Source organism: Mesoplodon mirus, assembly GCF_964341445.2.
Source record: "Mesoplodon mirus genome assembly, chromosome: 2".
Lineage (NCBI taxonomy): Eukaryota > Metazoa > Chordata > Mammalia > Artiodactyla > Ziphiidae > Mesoplodon > Mesoplodon mirus.
In genome coordinates, this window is record NC_138977.1 from 89,336,400 (window position 1) to 89,351,258 (window position 14,859).

Here is a 14,859-nt window from a genome sequence, read left to right on the forward strand (position 1 = left end):
CCGAAGAATTTAAGCTATCTCACATATTAAGAAAACCATAACTGTTTGTGTAAAAGCAGAAATTAGTAGATTTCAAAACCAACGATTAGTTTACATTTCACTATACTAAAAAAAAGCAAAGAGTTGGTGCAATTCTAGTCACATCACCTGACAACTGGGAAGGATCCACCAACGTGTGTTTGGAGACAGCAATGAGTTTACTCAGGAGGTGCACTGTCATTTCCTGTGTGGATACTGAGGTAAAACCCTTAAGGAAGAGCTGCTGAAGGCCTGGGAAATTATTCCACTTCAGTTTGCTTTGTACGGTTTCAATCTTCTCTCGACTCTCTGTTTTTTCCAAAGGCAGGTGGATCAGCAGTTTGTTGAGAAGTCTGAGAGCCAGGAGGTATTCATATTCATAATCTGATTCTAATAAAGATGCTGCTATCCAAAAAATGGTGGCCATCAAGCTGGCAGGCTCAGTAGTGGGCTGCACATCATACACGGCTTTCTCTCTCAGGGAGGAAAGGCTTCGAGTCCTCGCTAAGCTACTGCTGTGGTTGAGCCGTCCATCCATTATATCCAGTGTATTACTCCGCCGCCGGTCACCTCTTCGGTCACCAATTAAACTTAACCTCAAAGAGTTACTTCTTGCATTACTGCTATATCCCAAATAACTGCTACTATTAATGGGACTTGTGCTTAGATTGAGTTGTCCAGTGCTTTTCCTGTTAGCTGCATACTTGTTTCCCATTATAGGATCATGGTATGAGGTTCTTTTTAAAAAAAAAAAAAAAAAAAGAAAAGAAAGAAAAAAAAAGATGAATCCATGCACAATCACTTCTTTTGCTACATTAATTGTACTCTTGAAAACACTGCAAAATGGTAACTGTTACCAGGAAAAATCATTTTTAAGTATATCTGACTTTGCTTAACCCAATTTCAGTTCTTTCCTCCCTATTAAAATGTACAACAGTATCTTTTCCACTGTGGCTACTTTGGGTTGGAGGAGGTTTGATTTGAAGCGAAAATTCTGCAATAGTTATCGCTGATAACTTTTAGCTCTGGGATTTAGTACATATTACGTCCAAAGCAGGCCTCGTTTGTCTCACCCCCAGACTCAAAGGTCCTGATGTTCCCATTTCTGTCAATTCACATTCTTTCCAAAAGAACCAAGCTCAAAAATTTAGTTTTGATTTCTCCTTCTCCCTCACGTCTAATTATCATTGATTAAAAAATAAATACAGAATACTTTCTACGTGTGCCAGCAGTATGCAAAATGCTAGGAATATTAAAGTCCATGGAAATGGATAAATTAGAGCCTGTTAGTTGTTGTTATGAAAATATTAAGAAAATACTGTGAGATCCCAAAGGATGGAATGCTTAGCATTGCTCTGGGGCAGTTAAAAATACTTAGCTAGGAGGTGATATTAAGACGGGACTTGAAGGATAAATCAATTTGGGATTTGCAAGGAAGACAAAGTTCAAAGAGAGGCTGGTCCAGGGAGAAGGAACAATATGTGGAAGGTGTGAGTCCCGAGGAGCCTGGCCTGCTGGGGTGACAAGAGGATGTTGAGTGTGGCAGTAACACAGCCTGTCACTGAGGCTGAAGCCTAGTAGCACAGCAGAGAGGTCTCTGACTAGGGTGTCAGAGGAACGGCACTGCCGCAGACTAGCCCCGTGAGCTTTCACACGTCTCACTGTCTGAGGCTCATTTTCCCACCGGCAATCCATCTGAATTTAGGGGTAGTACTCTCACTGCCAATATTAGAACAATATAGTATTACACATATTTAGCTACTGAAGGTCTAAATACAAATCTACCGGTTGCCTAGTTTGTCAGTTCTTACTGAGAAAGGGCAGAAAGAAGATCGTAATGCTTCATGGTTTCAGCCAAAGTATCAATTGCAGATTCCAACGTGAGAAGAAGCTCAATCACAAATCCCTAGAAAAAGAGGCAGATCTTAATTAATTATACTCTGGAAAGAAGAAACTGCAATGCACTTCCTGATGAGATTTCAAAATAGAACAAACTCCACATTAATATGACAAAATAAACTCTTGAGCAACATGATCTTGCTGATGGATGAGAATGCATCAAACTAATGGTATAAACTGATTATACTGGCAACACGATTCACCCAAAATTACCTGGGCCGGAAATCTAGGAGCCATTCTTGGTTCTTTCTCTCACATCTAAATTGAATCCATCAGCATCTTGAAAATATTACTTTAAAAATAAATCCTGGGCTTCCCTGGTGGCGCAGTGGTTGAGAGTCCGCCTGCCGATGCAGGGGACGCGGGTCCGTGCCCTGGTCCGGGAATATCCCACATGCCGCGGAGCGGCTGGGCCCGTGGGCCATGGCCGCTGAGCCTGCGCGTCCGGAGCCTGTGCTCCACAACGGGAGAGGCCACAACAGTGAGAGGCCTGCGTACCGCAGAAAAAAACAAAAACCTAAATCTGACTTATTTTCTCTACCTCCATAGCTTCCCTTAATCCAAACTATCATCATTTTGGCCTGGACTCTTATAAAGAGCCTCTTAACTGACCTCTCTTGCCTTCCTAAGGATTCCACCTAGCCTCCAGAGTGAGTTTTTTAAAAAAGCAAGTCATATCCATCACCTTCCTTTTAAAACCAATGGGCGGTTTCCCATCAATTCAGAGTAAACTCCCACCTCCCACCAGAACCTCCTTGGCCTCACATGATCTGGACCTGCTTACCTCATCAATCTCCTGCCTCTGAGGTCCCCAACCAGTACGTTCTAGCCACATTGGTTTGCTTGATGTTCCTTTATTTTGTTTTATTTTAATTTTTGGCTGAGCCATGAGGCTTGCGGGATGTTAGTTCCCTGACCAGGGATTGAGCCCTGGGCCCCAGCAGTGAAAGCGCCGAGTCAGTCCTAACCACTGGACCGCCAGGGAATTCCCCTGATGTTCCTTTAAAAAGCCGATTGCTTCTGCCTCAGGCCCTTTGCACTTGTTAGTCCTATTTCCCTCTGCCCTCTTCCCCAGAGTATCACAGGGCTCACTTCACTTAAACATGTGTTCAAAACTCTTCTTCTCAGATGATCATATAAAAAAAAAAAATCCTCTCTCCCATCATTCTTTAACCTGTTACTCTACCTTATTATTTTCACAGCATTCACCACTAAGTAAACTTGTATTATACATTATTGGTGGATTAAAGGCTTGTTTCCCTAATGAAATGTGAGCTCCAGAATGCCAGGAACTTTGTCTTGTTCATTACTGTATCCTCAGTGTCTAAAGCAGTGTTAATAAAGTCATGAGTCTGTACAGACCTACGTAGGCTCTCTATTGCAGTATTTCACTTAATTTATCTTAACAAATGAAATTCAGTGTTCTAGTTTACATCTAACTTTAAATTCCTCTTATACCTTGCGGTCATCTCAGAATAATATCCAGGTGTGTGTGATAAAGCTGTTTCTGATAGGCACTATTTAATTTAATTAGTATGTTATTAAACATTAATTACACAACTTTGTTTCTTAATTCTTTGCTTGTTAGCATCTGACATCAGTAATTCTATACAACCATTATCTTGCTCTACCTGCCATGATTTACATTTGGCAATAAGTCCTTGACAACGAGGAGTGCTCGATACTTGCTGAAAGAATTGAATGAACTACCTGTGCATCTTCTCCTGGATCCCCTACAGTTTCTACAAGTCTGGAGAGAACATCAGAAAGTGTAGTTGCCGAAAGAGGCTGCTTAAGGGCCCTGAAAATCTGAAAGGATCTCCCAGCATAGTGTCGAGAAGAACAAGAAAGTGCTGTCTGCAGAGCAACCTCGCTAAGATGATGTTCCAAATGAATTCCTTCTGTGAAAGCAAAGGAAACAAGTAAGTGCTTGTTTTTCAGGATATATATAGGGGTTACGATCAGAGGCTAATAACCATGTTAAACCCGGTGCCAGCACAATACCTGGCAAACTGGGCGGGCACTAATATTTCATAAGTCAATGCTTTTTCTTTTCATTAAATTCCATCTGCACTTTAGATGACTCTTCATTCTAATCTCCAGGGAAGTAATCCCTGAGAAAAGGGTTTCTCAGCTCCAGCATTACTGACATTTTGGCCAGATAATTCTTTGTTGTGAGGGCTATCCTGTCTAGTGTGTGTTTGTGTAGCAGAATCCCTAGCCTCTACCCAAGTGGACACCAGTACTAACCACTTGCCCCGCGCCCCCTAATTGTGACAAAAATGTCTCCAGACATTGCAAGATGTCCTGAGAAGCAAAATCACCCCTAGCTAAGAACCACTGTTTTAGATACATTTTACTATAATTTTCAGAATGTGTTAAATTTTGGATCATCGAAGCCCATACCAGTATAAAAAAATAATTTAAGAGTTTGTCATCTCTACCTATGTTCCTTCAATATAATTGTTTCATAATAAACAATTGTAATTTTATTATACCGTCTTACACCAAACTAAGAACCCCAGAGCGTCAAAGTAGCATTCTTATTTTTAAGTCGTAACAATTTTTCTTCAACCAGAACAAATCTGTTATCACTAGTAAGTTAAAAAAGAAAACCTGTCTAAAACTTTTGAAAATTTAGACATGTCAACTTGTCAACTTTTTGCTAAACCTTATCAGAAGTTGTGACATCACACTAAAAGATCTGCTTGAAAGTAAATACTATCTGAAATGATTATTAAAATATACCTGAGCTTGACTGCTTAAAAACAGAAACCACATGTTTCAAAAATGTAGTTAACTGCTCAGCACTCTTTATGCTAGGATTCTTGGCAGAAACATCCTCATGGTTCCAAAGGGGCCCTCTTTTTCTGAAAACAGAGAACAGACATGATTCCCTTGGTTTTTAAACTTAATTAAGGTTTAGTCATACTCACCTAAAATGTGCTTTTGCAGGTAGAAAGGATAGTAGTTGCATAAATCAAATAGCATGTCACACAGTCTACTGCTACTATTTATGTACTTGGATACGTAATGATCTAGAGCAAGTACAGGAAGATCCAAGTTACGTATAATTTCAAAGTCTTCCGTTGTTACAGTCAAATTCTCTCAGAGGTAGCAGGAAAAGATGGCAAATTTTGCCAAGTGAGAAGAGTACTGGTTACTGCTTAGGTATTACAGGTCAAAACAGTTTCGTTTGTAGAGGCTAGACTGTATTTAGATTGTAATGCAAATAAAATAATTTATAAGTTAAAACTACCTGTCGATTCTTTCTTTAAAATATCTTTGCATTCACCAGCTTGGTTAGTAAGTGTTAGGCCCCTTATTGCCATAGGCCCAAAGTGCCCTGGAAAAAAGATGTGGTCATGCTGCCTCTAGTCCGTAACACCTCTAATTCATCACATACTTTGCTATGAGACTGATTTTCTCAACATATTTATTTAACTGGGTCCTCCACCCTCCCCATCCAGCTCAAAGATTTTTGATAATGTCTCCTTTCTTAAAAGATCTATAACCTCTGGCCAGGGCTTCATGGCCCTCCAGCTTGTCTAGAAATTCCTCCGCATTACACTCAGGCTGGATTACTCACCAGTTCCAAATATACTTTGTTTTCTCACACCTCTGTGATTTTGCTCTTGCTATGGTATACTAGCCCCTTTCTCCCCACCTACGTTTCTTCTTTATTTATAGTGCTTTTGCAAAGAGTAGGCCATAAATAAATATTTGAAGATTGAATGTTAATGTAGCTAGTGGAGGCAGAAATATATATTCAGATAATACTGTATCCTCTTTGGGTACCTGGTATCTAGTCATGATTAAGGCCCTCCTTAGGTATAACAGTGTGAGCAAAAGAAGGAAGTCTCTGGTTGCATCAAATTTTCTAAATATTGCACAATACAAACCTGCCTATTCCAAATCAATGACCCTTTGGAAAACAAAATAGGGTTCGCTGAAGCTGACAAATGAAACAATGACTTAACACAGCTATGCGTCAGGAATGGTAGGAGCTGCAAATGTTACCTTGAGGTAATGAATTCCATGAGGGTTTTGACTTTTCCATCCTGCTCTACTGAGATGTCGACCTCGCTGAGGACGGTGGTGTGCAGATGTGAAATGGCAGCACTGTTATTTCCTAAGCTGATACTAGAGGAGGTAGAACTTGAGCTGAGCCCTGAGTCGGTCATGGGGGAGGGCTGGTAATCAGGTATAAAATCGCTAACACCTGCTGAAAGACACATGGGGCGTGAATACCCAGACGGAAGCAATCTCCCACAACACTCAAAGAAGTGAGCCTCACAAGCACCAAATTACACTGAGTGAGTTTTTGAGCAAACGTTGTTTTCGGAGCCTCTCAGTCAAACTTAACGACTTGGACTTACTATACAGTCCTGTGCTGCCATCTGCTGAACAAAGCTGAAATTGGCAGTATCCTAATATTTTGGCATATTTCCTCAGCATAGGTTGCCATTCACACTTCTATAATGAGAACTGATTTTTAATTTCTTATGTTAAGGAGTCTATGCTTTCTGCTTCACTTTACTTAAACAAGGAAAATTTTAAAGTCTATTTGTAAAATTGATATTATGTCAATTATTAAATAATTCTAAAGGTTATTACTAATGCCCACATTTACAAAATAGCAAAAGGAGCCTTAAAAACAAATACCAAACCATGGAATTTTGAATAGAAATGCTTTAACAAAAAAAAGGCAGTAAACTTTATTCCGTTCATCTTTTAATCATGGTTTAAAAAGGCGAATAAGTTTACTAATAGATGTTTTCTCACTAACTACAGGTTTTTAAGTAAATAACAGGGCTTTAAGTAAGTAACTTTAAAACATATTAACCCTGTATTTGGCATTATATGATTAGGAAAAAAAAGTAATTTTATTTCAATTTTTAAAAACCAATTATTTTCTAGATCATCTATTATAAACCTGATGATACTGATGAATGAAATAAGTAAGTTAGGGCTATTAGGGAAAAAGAAACTATAACTTGAAAAGTAAAACAAATTCACATCGACAGTGAAATAAATTTTACATTAAAGTGTCATTAATTTGGACCTCACTACTTCAAAATACATAATTTGGAACTTACTAGACTTCAAGATGTACAACATTTTAAGTGCAATCAGTATAACTGAGTGAATAAAAAGTTTAAAAAAATTTTAAATGTCTTCCTTTGTCAATTTTTCAGATCTTGAGAGTAGGGGGAATCTAATACAAGTTCACCATCTTTGTCATAACCAGTGCTCAACAAATTAAGCCACTCTTTCATTGTACCTTTACTTACATGTGGGGAGTTTAACATTTTTATGACAAAAACCCTTAAAGGTAAGAGAGATTCAAATACTCCAAGTTTAATTCCTTCTTCTATGAATTAATAAATAGTGTCAATGGTACTTAAAATAATAAAACTACATTAAAAATATTCTCTAGTATCTCAGCTTCAGTTGATGTTATCTAATGCAGGATCCCAAATTAATGAAGTACGGTTCCAGTTTCAAACTGTACTTTTAAAGCAAATACCTGTGAAAGTATAATCTAAGTGTGCAATTTGTTTGACTGTGAGCACCCTGGGCTCATTAAACTCCTTGTTCCTGAGAAGGACAGAAGCAACAGTTCGGATGTTACTGTTGGATCCCATTACTATTAACAAGTGCAGAAGCAGGCGTTTACAATGTTCATACACCTCAGGGTGGCAGTGGTCAAACCCTAAAGGGAACAGTAGAAAATCATCATCAGTAAAGAGAAATAATGAGTATTCTTGCTATGAAACTCATATTTTAAAAAGAAAAGCAGAAATTGTATAAAATATTTTGTGAAAGACGACAGAGTACATCAATCAAGTTCTTTATTGGCCTAGAATGTGTATACACTTTTACAATAGCCTATTGTCCTACTGGACTAGGGAGAATCAAGACAAATTTCCAGTGTGTTTTATGTCTAAAATTTAGTAATCTCTTAGAAACTATTACTCTGTTACATAACACTAGATGTAAATGAACTTTTAAAGGCAAGCATTTTTTGTGCCTAGAACACAATAGAAAGTCAGGAGATGTTTGCTTACTGAAAGAAGAAAGCAGTGCCTATATAATATGTGTACATATCAGGAAAATGTAGGAGAAGATGGCTATTTTGACTTGCTTCAGGAGAGCAATCCTACAAGCATGAAAAGTGTTGCTGATGTTATGGGTCCCACATGTTTGTTACAGAGGGCACAGTGGAGTTTTAGCTGTAATAATCAGACTGTCCACAATCTAATTCTTTTGGGAAACACTTAGTACCCGTCTCAATTTTCCATTTACTCTGAAAGTTCCCAGTCCCAGAGGTAAATTAATTTTACTCTTGCTACAGTTACAGAGTTTTTCCTGCTGGAGGGTATGTGTGTTTTTGTGTGCAGTGGGAGAGGCTGTATGATAGGAATGGGTATAATAGACTTGTTTGTGGTTCAAGGAGAGGCTAGGAATAACTCTGCTCTAGACCACAAGAATCACGGTAAAAAGTGTCATGGAAATAACATACAGAAAATAGAAAGAGAAATATGAAGAAACTTTCTTGAAACCATATCTCCTTTCCCACTGTGGAGAACAATATGGAGGGTCCTCAAAAAGCTAAAAATAGAGCAACCATATGATCCAGCAACCCCACTCCTGAGCATATACCCAGAGAAAACAAAAATACTAGAAAAGATACATGCACCCCAATGTTCACAGCAGCATTATTTACCACAGCCAAGACATGGAAGCAACCTAAGTGTCTATCAACAGATGAATGGATAAAGACAATGTGGTCTATGTACCCAATGGACTACTACTCAGCCATAAAAAAGAATGAAATAATGCCATTTGCAGCAACATGGATAGACCTGAAGAGTATTATGCTCAGTGAAATGTCAGACAGAAAAAGACAAGTACTATATGTTATCACTTATAAGTGAAATATAAAAAAAAACTAGTGAATACAGCAAAACAGAAGCCGACTAACTAATATAAAGAAGAAACTAGTTGGTTACCAGTGAGGAGAGGGAAGCGGGGGGGGGGGGCAAGGTAGGGGTGGGGAATTAAGAGATACAAACTACTGTGTATAAAATAAATAAGGTACAAAGGTATATTGCACAGCACAAGGAATGTAGCTGATATTTTATAATAACTATAAATGGAGTAGAATCTATAAAATTTTGAATCATTATTTGTACACCTGAAACTAATATTGTAAATCAACTCTACCTCAACTAAAAAATAAATAAAATGCAACCTGTAAAAAGCAAACAAACATACTATACTGACTTTCAGTTATCACAAAAATATAAAATGAAGGAATTAGCGCCAAATATGTATTACCTATAAAGACTGCATGAAGAAGAAGATGGAGGTAGCTTCCCCATTCCACCTTCACACTATGATCGATAATGAGATCCGTCAAAAGGATGACGGCTATGTTACACCTATGACAAACAAGAGCATTATTCATGTGTCACTAGAGTAAACCTAGAGAAAATCTTAGGCAAATTACTTGAAGATTTTAATACTGTCTTTTATGGAAAAAATACAATTTCTCAAGAAAAAAAGAAGAAAAGAAATACAGCTGAAGAAACCGTTACGTGATAGTTTTAGAAAAAACCTATCTGGCTAAGGGCTCCTTGAAGTCAAGGGCCATATTTTCTTCATCTTCAACCTTAAGGCCTAGCACACTGCTTGCCACATAGTAGGTGTTCAGTACATGTTTGGTACAATAATACATTTCGAAAGAATGCAGTAACTGTTCTATTGTGATTTTTGCTAAATAGAAATCAGCTTAACTCAATTCAAAATAATAGTGCCTACTACCGTAAAATAATATTTTTCAGATGTAGTAACTGGGTCCCAGAAAGGTCAAGTAACTATGCCAGACACCCAGAAAAGCAGCAGCAGCAGAATTAGGTTTAGTAATACTAATTGTAAACAGTGAGAAGTGTGAGTTTTTAGATTTCTTAAAATCTAAACACACGGATCGAATTTGTTGCAGTATCAAAAGAAAGAAGGTTGCTTATGTTCTGTGTTGTCAGACAGCGTAGAAAGCCGGAAGTGTTAAGCAGTGGTTTGGCTCATATGAAATAGGAATGACACTGTGGTCCACCTGTGAAGAGGTAATCCAGGTGATGACGTTTCAGGCAAGTAATCCACCAGTGGTGACCAGCAGCCTCCAGCTGGTGGGAAGGGTAGTGGCTCTCCTTGATTATGCTCCATCACTTTCAGTCGCCAATTAGAATAAAGTGGCATTGAATCACCTATCAAAATAAAATGATCTCATTGTCTACACCATCTACTTTCCGCCAATATAAGCAAACTCTAGTAAAACACCAACTATTTATAGCACTGGAAAGTGATAAAAAGAATTTCCCACTATTTGGACATATGTTTGCTAGGTAGACATGGGTACAAATATTATCAGATTAAGCAAATCAGAGAGAGAAAAGAGATATCAATTCAGGTTCCATCCTTTAAATCAAAGCAAAACTACATGAGCACTTCATCATGATTCCACAATTGATGTCCAAGCTATGAGACCATATTATAAGTAAAGCTGCCTTGTAACAAGGGCCTTCTGGTAAGTTACTCAGTTCTAAATTTCCTGAGATAGGGCAAATACAAACCCATCTTCAAAGGAAATCTGCTCTACCACAGTGGGGCTGCAGGGTGCAGTAAGAAAGGCCATCAGGAAATGTGAGTTCTGTGTGACGTGGGTAAGTCACTTAACCTCTCTGGACCTCAGTTCCATCGTGTGCAAAATGAGGAGATTGGACCAGATCATCTTCAGGGTCCCTTCAAGTCTGAAGGCTTGTGCTTCTATTCTATCCTACCTTAGTGTTATAATGAGACTCGGACACATTATTTATTTTGCAATTGCAAGGGAGAACGTTTAAGTAAAACGTGAATCCCACAAAAGTTCAAATCTGTTCCAAAAAGCAGCCTGTTGGTCAATGTCTGTTCTATGATGCTTCTTGAGAACCAATTCTTATGTTCCTTTTGATTTATCTACAGGGAACCTGTGCTTCTGAAACATATTTCCCCCACTTACGTTGCTTCTTAAAATCAAGACATTTCAGATTATGTTGGAACACCACTAGTGGCAGTTAAATACCCTTCTTAAAAACCATTTCTGGGAAGAATGTATTTATTAACATTAATATAATGATAATACACCTTGCCATCGCAGTTATTAAAAAAAAACATTTGGAATGTATTACTTTTTTCTTCTTCATAAGATCCTCCAGAGCTGCTACTGTATCGAGATTCTAGTCTGTGATGTTGACGATTTAAATGACTGTTTAGTCCACTGTAGATGTCTAGGTGCACATAGCTATGGGAATGATCATTGAGTTAGTCACAGTTCATGGTAAAGTGGTATTTGTACTTTATGTTTCACTTTCTATGCTTAAAAAAGAACACAGTACACAAAATACTAAAGTTTACTATGATATATATTAATTTCCACATTACAATTCAAAAGCTTAAGCTTTGAAGTCAATTATTTCTACCTGAAGATTTTTCTTAAATTGTTGTGATAATAATGTGCTGATGAAAACTATTCCATATAAAACAGGCAGAGTAAATATCCATTTAGAAAAGTTTAAAAATGTAGCAACACAAAAAGTGACTGACCATACTCTACCTATTCATCCATTAGTGCATATTAAAAAATCTAGCATGCCAGCGTCTTTAATGTTAAAATAGTCAATGTGGAAAATTTCCAACATGGAAATATATTTCCTCGCTAGAATTTTAACACAATGAAATATACATTCCAATGCAGAAATTATCATCTATGCTGATGATAATCTGTATATGTCAAACTGACAGGCTAATGAAGAACAGAGAAGTACTTACCTCTCTTCAATATTCTCTTTTATGGGCTTATTATCGGGATTGCCATCCATGGGAGCTACCATTGTATTGCTACTAGAAGTAGTTCCTGTAATCATAAACAAAACAGTATCTATGAATTTCAAGCCTAGGATAGCTCAATAAGAACAAAAGATTTCAAATTATAGATGTGAAAACTCCACTAAAATGAGAAGGTGATTTTTAAAAAGGAATGTACTCTTAACGACCAAGAGGGTAAGGAGACAACAGCAACAAAATTATGGATACTGGAAAACAAATGGACAGGAAGTAATCAAGTGTTAAGAAGGCTGAATCCAGAGCTGTTAGTGGAGGAAAGAAGAAGCTTCTGTATCTATACTGCTGAAACTCCAAAAGGTCAGGAATTAGTGGCTTCAAGTACCTCTGGAAATAGGGGGTTGAAGGAGGTGCTAAAAATGGCAAGAATGGGGCTTCCCTGGTGGCGCAGTGGTTGAGAGTCCGCCTGCCGATGCAGGGGACACGGGTTCGGGCCCCGGTCCGGGAAGATCCCACATGCCACGGAGCGGCTGGGCCCGTGAGCCATGGCCGCTGAGCCTGCGCGTCCGGAGCCTGTGCTCCGCAGCGGGAGAGGCCACAACAGTGAGAGGCCTGCGTACCGCAAAAAAAAAAAAAAAAAAAAAGCCAAGAATGGTTGAAAATCTCTTTCCTAAGTAGCTGTTTCCCAAGATCTACCCCTCTGCCTCCTGTAACTGGGTAGTTCTCTCTCCTCACTTCCAGAAGTCTCTTCTGATGAGAGTAAATCAGAGGATTTCTGGACTAGGGCAGACCATATACAGGTGAAGGAGGAAGTACTTTACTGAGGATACAAAGACTAAGTGAAAACATACATACATACGTACATAAATTTGCCATTGGATCCCCCTGCAACCTTCTTACACCACTGGGCTACCAGAAGGCTTGAAGACTCTTTGCAAGTGTGTGTATGTATGGATTATATGTACACACACACACACACACACACACACACACCCCTACACCTTCTACTCTAGGCAGAGGACTAGAAGAGTTTTCTCTGGGGAATCTGATTACTGCAAGAGAAAAGACCTATGTATACTTGTATCGACGAAATCATCATACAACAAAGGACAAAATAAGTTCCATATATACGTACAGAACATCCAATCAACTTTTCAATATGCCTGTTAAGTGAACTGTTTATGAAAAGACAGATCCAGAATTGGTAGGCTTTTGAGGAAAGCTTTTACTAAGACAAACCAAAACAAAAACACAGCAATATAAAGAAAATAGGAACTTTCGCTGGTAGAAAATTTTATCAAATATACAGAAGATAGTCCAACCATGAAACATGAATAGGACGTTCCTAAAAAAATTCTAATTGAAAAAACCTCTCTTTGGAATTAAAAACATTCTAGCAGATATGAAAAATTCAATAGAAGCATGATTAGAAACCTCTTGGAAAGTATAACAAAAAGATGAAAATAGATGACAGAAATAAATTATAAAGATATAGTATGAGAAATTTCTATTTATACAATGTTATTAACATCACAAAAACATTTAATATAAACTGAATGGCAAAGAAGTTCATAGAAATTTAACCTACAACAGCCCAGATATTATACTGATTTTCAATGAAAGTTATTCCCTCAGCGATGTAGTTTCTTCAACTCGAAATATTACAATAACTATAAGTATATGGGTATACATAAAAGTATATACACTCATGTGATTGGATACTATGTATAATATATGCCCAAGTAATTATAATATGAAATTACACAGTAATTTTCAATAAGTGAACATTTTCTATATTTACATACTAATTATAGTCATTTTAAAAAAGCAGTTGTTGTACAGAGATATATAAATGTATACTCCAGTTCTAAATAAGTATGTAAGCATCCTTCCCTTTATCACATTATGAATCCTTACATTGTCAAACTTCTTTACTCATATGAGGATTTACCAAGTTTTGTCCGGTTAATTAGATATATGACTCCTGTTTGCTTGTTTTCTTTATGATGATGTTTAAAATGAACAATTGATAAAATGAACAATTACGGAAAGCTTCTCTTTTTATACAAAGTAGTCAGTTTTAAATGACTTCTCACCTGAGGTGACAGAAGGGATTTTATAGCTGGAAGTGATGCGGTAATATGGGGGATTATCCATGTGAGTGACGCCTGAACTGACAGGGTCGGTCAGCTGTAGTTCACTCACCAGTTCTTCTAGCAACTGCATTGTTTTGTCTCTACCTAAATATACAATAACTTTCTTGACCTGTCACAAAAGAAATTGTTCGGAAAAGAAAAAACACAATTTTTATCTCACAAACTTGCCTTGAGACAAATTTTATCAGAGTAAGTTCAACTTTAAGTGGTAGATGAATAAGCACAATCTTAATTTGAATAGACACTGATCAGCAATCAGACATTAATCAGCTTTATAAGTACTGTTCTATCTTCCCTCTAACCCTCAACATTATATCTAATTAGGATGACCTAAATGTATTGTTTAATGGTGTCCATAAAGTTATCTACTTCCTTTACCTTTTTGGGTTTTTTTTTAGAAAAGCAAAAGATAACTTGCCTTTCTATAAATCAGTTTCCCTTTCAATGGAAACTTTCAATTAATATCATCCTAAGATTTTCCTCATATTTTTATTCAGCCAGCCTTCGAACCCAGGATTCATCATTTATTCTGCCTTCCCCATTCTCTATATTCAACCAGCAGTATAGAGCGGTGATTAAGAGCGAGAATCTAGAACTAAACTAGAACTCCAACGACACAGTCTGGATTGAAGTGTAGATGTAACTCTTACTAGCTAGGCCATCTGGAAAGTTCCCCTCAGTTTTCTCTTCTGCAATTAGGGACAATGTCGCCTACTTCATAGGGTTGTTAGGATTAAGTAAATTAAAATTTATAAAGCACTTTAAAAAGCCCTAGTACACAGTACGAGTTAAATAAGTGAAAAAAACTTTTCAGTAGTATGCTTTATAGGTATGTTTTAGTAATATGTATTATTGAAATGGGCTGATTGGTTAGTAAGCGATCTCTCTTTTTCCTCCCTACTTT

The 14,859-nt window shown here is 37.5% G+C and overlaps 1 protein-coding gene across 4 annotated transcripts in view; it reads right to left on the reverse strand.

Annotated features, from left to right (window-relative positions):
- Positions 1-14,859, reverse strand: part of FRYL (FRY like transcription coactivator) — a 248,447-nt gene that overhangs the window by 45,594 nt on the left and 187,994 nt on the right. For all 4 annotated transcript variants that reach the window (XM_082638429.1, XM_082638428.1, XM_082638427.1 and 1 more), the window contains 11 exons: positions 13,896-14,064; positions 11,788-11,872; positions 11,148-11,260; positions 10,037-10,187; positions 9,262-9,365; positions 7,448-7,633; positions 5,938-6,142; positions 4,666-4,787; positions 3,628-3,818; positions 1,830-1,924; positions 148-755 (listed from right to left, as the gene is read on the reverse strand). In XM_082638429.1, coding sequence (XP_082494555.1) covers positions 148-755; positions 1,830-1,924; positions 3,628-3,818; positions 4,666-4,787; positions 5,938-6,142; positions 7,448-7,633; positions 9,262-9,365; positions 10,037-10,187; positions 11,148-11,260; positions 11,788-11,872; positions 13,896-14,064 — 2,029 coding nt within the window. The remainder of the gene's footprint in view (positions 1-147; positions 756-1,829; positions 1,925-3,627; positions 3,819-4,665; positions 4,788-5,937; positions 6,143-7,447; positions 7,634-9,261; positions 9,366-10,036; positions 10,188-11,147; positions 11,261-11,787; positions 11,873-13,895; positions 14,065-14,859) is intronic.